This window comes from Ruditapes philippinarum, unplaced genomic scaffold (genome assembly GCF_026571515.1).
Source record: "Ruditapes philippinarum isolate M1 unplaced genomic scaffold, ASM2657151v2 ctg448_1_1_1_1, whole genome shotgun sequence".
NCBI lineage: Eukaryota > Metazoa > Mollusca > Bivalvia > Venerida > Veneridae > Ruditapes > Ruditapes philippinarum.
In genome coordinates this window covers 24,052-30,051 of record NW_026856061.1, presented here as the reverse complement: position 1 = coordinate 30,051, position 6,000 = coordinate 24,052, and the positions used below count along the sequence as shown (strand labels likewise).

The 6,000-nt window shown below is 33.9% G+C and overlaps 1 protein-coding gene across 1 annotated transcript; it reads right to left on the bottom strand.

Moving 5' to 3' along the window:
- Positions 1-564: 564 nt before the first annotated feature.
- LOC132745290 (amiloride-sensitive amine oxidase [copper-containing]-like) lies at positions 565-5,539 on the bottom strand. The gene is made up of 5 exons (XM_060734171.1): positions 5,382-5,539; positions 5,147-5,229; positions 4,683-4,781; positions 3,477-3,710; positions 565-2,917 (listed from the first exon to the last, which is right to left on the bottom strand). Exons 1-5 carry the CDS (start codon positions 5,511-5,513, stop codon positions 961-963), a joined length of 2,505 nt encoding a protein of 834 aa, XP_060590154.1. The 5' UTR covers positions 5,514-5,539; the 3' UTR covers positions 565-960.
- Positions 5,540-6,000: the final 461 nt, after the last annotated feature.

Genomic DNA, 6,000 nt, shown 5'->3' with positions numbered 1-6,000 from the left:
TAGTGTGTGAAGTAACGGGAGTGTATTCACGTAGCTGCTGAGGGAAGTTAGATACATGTAGCATAGTAATTCCCGTTCAAATAAATATTAAGAAATCCTGTGGAACTAGACATTTCAAAACTTCAATAAAAGCTAAGACAAAATTAATTCTTAATTACTACGTTTCGGTTTGAATTATGTTGAATATAGTAAGCGTATGAAAAAATCCGTTTTAACATTTGACATTTTTGTTATAGTTTGACAGGGCTTGAGAATATGTAGTATTTTTCTAACAAATAATTTGTTTATTCAATTTTAAGCAGATTACAAGTAACCGACTGGACAGCGATGATATTTCTTTACATGTTTATTAAGTTAGTGACGTTCCTGCTTGTTTTAAATAAGCATATAAAAGGGGTAATCGAGATTGAAGCTACATATGTATTTTTAACTTTAGAACTATTTATAGTTGTTGGAAAATCGACATCGTCCAGATTATTTGTTACAAAACATTTTGCATTGTCAGTCAGCCGTTTATGTTTTAAGACTGTTGTACTGTAATATGATCGAAATACATTTTTGATAAGGACAGTTTCATTCCCATTCATATTTACTTAAAAGGGATTTCCCCACTTATAACATATAAACGCGTACTAGCAAACATTTTATCTTAACAAAATGGAACATTAAAATTGTGATTTAAATTTAATTGTAAAAGAAAAAATTTTACTGTGAAATATTGAAAGCTTTTTTATTTTCAAGAGATGATGATGATTTAAGTCAAAACAACGACAAATTTAATCGAATTTCTATTTAACTTCACTCTGAATTATAATGTGATAACATGATTTTTAAAAAGTTGAGTTTAAAATAGAATTTTTTTTATCTAATTGCAATGCCAAAAGAAACTTCATTATTATATCTATGAGCATATTTGATTAAACTTTAGAATCCTGTAAAGTAATTTCGTAAGAAATCAGGTTAGTTTATTTTCTCTAGACATGGTCTGTATTGGGGTGGTCTCTCCGTTATATTGAGAGATTTAGCATCAAAACGCGCCGGAAGATCAAACACTGGAGTTGTGTCAAAGAAATTAAAAGGTTTGAGCAAGAATCCTGCCTCGACGCGGGTTGTCATTGGTACATCTTCGGAAGTAGGCACATGCAAAAAACCCATAGATATCCAGTTAACAACATCTGTATTTCTAACGGACTCGCCATTTAGCATTTTGTCAAGGTCGTCTACAGGCTTGTCAAGTCTTTGTGTGTCACTTGAAGAATCAAGATATTGTTCATCTTCTTTTCTTTTTGTAATGGCACAGTGATATTTCATAAACGACAGGGCTGGCATTACCGGATGGTTGTCTGACATAGTCTGTGCAGCGGTAGAAATGGGTTTTATTTCATACCCCCGCATATTACCCCATTTATTTCTCTCGTTTTCATTGACAATGATCCAAAATTCAGGTTCATCCATATTTATCCGTTTTCCGGTCTCATTTTCGGTGAGCTCATATTCTATATACCTGGTCCAGTTATCCAGGAAATATGGTGGAATTTCTGGTACATTTGGAACCTGACTACGTAAAGCAGATAGGACATTGTCATTTTTCCAGTGAATAACTTCCATTGAATTATCTGTCCCAAGAATGTCCAGATCCATCTTAAAACCAAACATGTGATCATGTATTTGTCCCTGTGCATTGTCACTTACTCTGAATCCAAACGCATCTCTTCCTTTTTCGGATCCCATAAAAGGATTTTCATGATCCCAGAATGTTGCCTGAATATAACCGCTTGCAGTTACAATTGTGAATATTTTCCCATCAAGATAAAAGTGCCATTCAACTGCATAGTCATAATTTGCTAAAGTAGTTGTCACACGGACGACAAAGTAATTATTTCTTAGTCCACCTTTAAATGCATAAGCAGAATGTCGCCAAAGGGCATTTTCTCCGTCTGCTTCAAACACGCAAATGGATTTCGATACATCAGGAGATGCACTTGATGCTTGCCAGGAAGTTGTTTTTAAAAGAGTTGCATGCTTAGGGCAGTCGACGGATTTGATTACTCCATTGTAATTCCCAACGCCGTATGTAGAATCAGAATAAATAATATTATTTTGACCTGATGATCCACTTCCATATATAACTACTATTTCATTTAAAGAAATCTCGTATGCTATCTTATTGCCTTTAAATAACACTTCAAAGATTCCAGGACCACGAAGCTGGCCAGCAGAAACATCAAAGTTCCAGTCCATCCAGTCGACATTATATCCTCGAATGTTGTATCTTGGTCCATCGGGCTCATATGTTCTTGGTGTAGATAAGAAAGAATTACGTCTGAATGGTTGGCCCTTATCTCGATCTGGAAGATTACGGTCAAGGACAGTTTTGCGATACCCATCAGGTAATTTAAACTTTCGTAAAGAACCGTTTTGATACGCGTTGAGCAAAGTAGTTGAGTTAGGGAAAGGTCCTTGATTTAAGTAGTAAAAATCATAGATGTACCACTCTTCAAAATCAGTCCCTGGGCAATGAATTGTAGCTGACAGTGGTAAAAAGTCCAATTCTAGAAAATCATAACCGTTTGAAGCTAAAGGATTTAACAAAGCAATGACTCTAGTCTCCCGTTCATCAGCTAATGCTCCAGGTGGTCCATTCCAAACCCAAAATTGTAAATCATTGTTCTCTCGTGGATAGAATGCGCCATCAAAACTTTCTTTAGTAAGGGGTTCGAGTATTTTTATTTCTTTGTTTAATAACTGCATATAAAGTCCGTATTCTATATCATCGAATGGACGACTGTTAAATACAAGCTCTCCATCATTGTAAAGTTGTTCCGCTGTCATTATATCTGCTCCGAGTGGTCCCACCTTGTACTCCATATAATCTGGTACAGCACGAGCACCCCGTGCAACGTGAACACGTGCAAATCTTAAATATAAAATATTAAAATGGAATAAAAGCTTAAATAAAATATGAATCCAAAGATGCCTTTTACGGAACGCAGTTCACAATAATATTCACTCAGTTATGATCACTAGAAAGGAACCGGGCAAAGACGGGAAGAGCGAGAAGGTAAGGTGCACTTCCTACAATAACTCATACATAAACCATGAAATTTACTACTTAAATTGAATGGGTATTGAAGGGAAAGGGAAGAATTCAGTGAAAGAAATTCTTAGGCGTATAGCGATACATATAAATTCATATAACTTTGGACAACACATGCAGAACGAAAAGGGGGAGCACCGCCTGCCTTATATATCAAAACCACTATTGGAAAATAAAAACCGGCGGAAGGTGCACCATAGATGTCTCTTAGTCCTAATATGTCCTGTAGTGTGTGACTTTTGGAATTTACTAAAGTCCGTTGAGCGACGTGTTTTTTTTTTTTTTTTTTTTTTTTCTTAGCAAATCAGCAAGATTGATTGATATAAATATGCATGTAATAGAAATAATCAATAAAATTATAAAAAGTACGCCTGCGTACCTTCCGGGATATTCTCCTTGTCCGGTTTTGTACTCTAAAACGGCAGTTTTATTTGGTAGGTACAAATACATAAATGTAAGGAAATCTATCTTCAGAGAGAGGCTCGACATGGCACTTACGTTGTCAGCATATTTATTTGTGATCATGAACTCATTTACTTTTATCATCTCGTCTGCTGTAAGAGGAGCGAAAATCTGGGGATCCTTACCATCCCATGGCTGTATTGCTTTTCCTCTGAAAAGCAATTTAAACTTAAAATTAAGCTACATGATGTGTGAACCTTGATTTTGGTATTTGTATTGGGCGTTCGAAAGGAATCTTTTATTTCTCTCTAATTCAGCGTGTTGCTACTCACTTACGGCTCGGGTTATATTTACAAGCAACCGTTTATATAGGGTCATAAAACCTGTCAAAAAATCTTTATAACTAATAATATAAACGTCACGGTTATCCAATGGTATAAGGATCTTACACCGGCTGCCGGTACAGACCTGAATATCTAGCTCAAAGTTAAATTGTTTACGGTGGTAACGATGCCCTGCCGAAACATTAATTCGAGAGCTAGATATTCCTGTCTGTAATGACAGCCTGTGTATGATTCTTTTTCTTGCGCATTACATTTAAATCATTATTCGGAAAGAAATTACGAAGACTAATATTTTCATTTAGCACTGTTTTATAGTAGCGTAAGTATTTACAGCTTCATTCGTAACGGCAAAATTACGTCACTCTATGAACACAATTCATTCGCGGGAATGACGTCATTTAGAGCACGTTACTTGTTTTACATGAAGGTCTTAGAGAGGCTTTTCTAGGACCGATGTAAACAGTAGATAATCATGTCTAAATTGCAAGAAAAGGCTACGTTACAAATGTCCAGTATTATAAAAGCTATATATAACGTCACGCTTATCCAATGAAAAGAGACTTTACAAACGTGCAGTATTATAAAAGCTGTACATTGTATATAACGTCACGCTTATCAAATGAAAAGAGACTTTACAAACGTGCAGTATTATAAGTAGCTTTATACCATTTGAATGGTGATAACATTATCTATTCATCTGAATCTTATTAATGCCCCTAATTGCAATACAAAATAATACAGAAAGAAACACCAAATTATCAGCAATATTGAGAAATACACAAGGTGCTGAGAAACAATTCGAGTAAAAAATAGGTTTTTTTAAAAGAAGAAAGTTTTACTTTGGACAATTCTTGCAGCGGTTTTTTATACATTCCGTTTGTTTCTGGTCGTTACTCTTGTCCGAATTACGTCTTTCCTTTTTGCTGGCTTTTCTGAAACTAAATTTTTAGCACAATTTTGTCGGCTAAAAAAATCTAAGAACATTTTTGTCCACTAGATAATGTTTTTACGCATTACCCAATGAAGTATTTATATCATCTTTTGTATTCTATTATTAAAATATATAATAAATCGTGCAATTAAAGAAAAGTGTTTTTATTGCCAAACCTTTATTTCTAAGTAATATTATTTCTGATATATAACATTAAATATTCATCGTCGGTCTTGTATCTTTAAATAGCAAATTCTATTTTGAGTATTGATATTTCTTAAATAATTCAAAACACTCAAAAATAAGACTTGTTTTGGAAATTATATATTTCAAAAATGCATGTAAAATAAAAAGCACTTTAAAGTATCTTACTTATCTGTGTGACCAGGTCTCTCCAACGGCTGGTCTCGAGATGATGAAATTCCTCTTTTCGATAGACGTAAAACGTCATTTTTCTAAAAGGAACAATCAAATTTTGTATTATTATTATATTATTAACACTCGTTTTTCACTTCTCTACGAATTATTCACAGTCGTTTTTTGGTTGCTTGTTATAACAAAACTTCAATTTCTTAGATACATTAATGACAAAACTCATACATTGTACCTCTGAAACTGATCTTTCTCCTTCAAAGACATGCTTTCCTATCACCAAACCGGCGAGAAGACCAATGCAAAGTACACCGAAAATATAGGCATAATAACGGCCCCTTTCTGTCTGTATCTTTGGAGTAGACATAGCTTTATGTTATGTTAAACGATGATCCATTGATTTTAAACATTTATAAGGTGTCAATTACAGACAGCTGTTGATATAAATGACACGGACACGTAAATGAGCGTAAATGAGTAAATATTATGTAAATATGTATTTTGTTGTTTTGTTGCCAAATGTAAAATATGACCATTTTTAAAGATAACAAAATCGATAAAGATTACAAATAACATTGAATTTTATCAGTATCAGAAAAACTGGTTAAATTAATGTTTCATGTGTAAATATAATTGAATATGTTCCAGTTTATCAGCATGGAGACAAACATCACATTTAAAAAATGGATAGTTATCTAGAAAATCTACAAGCTTAACGCCATTGCTTTCTTTCTTGGTAAATTGACTTTTAAACCGATTTGTGAGAAATGAATAACCTAGGTATGAAGTAACATGAAAATGCCATACAAGCCATTAATGGGTTCAACTATGCATGTCTTCCAAGGTAGCTTTTC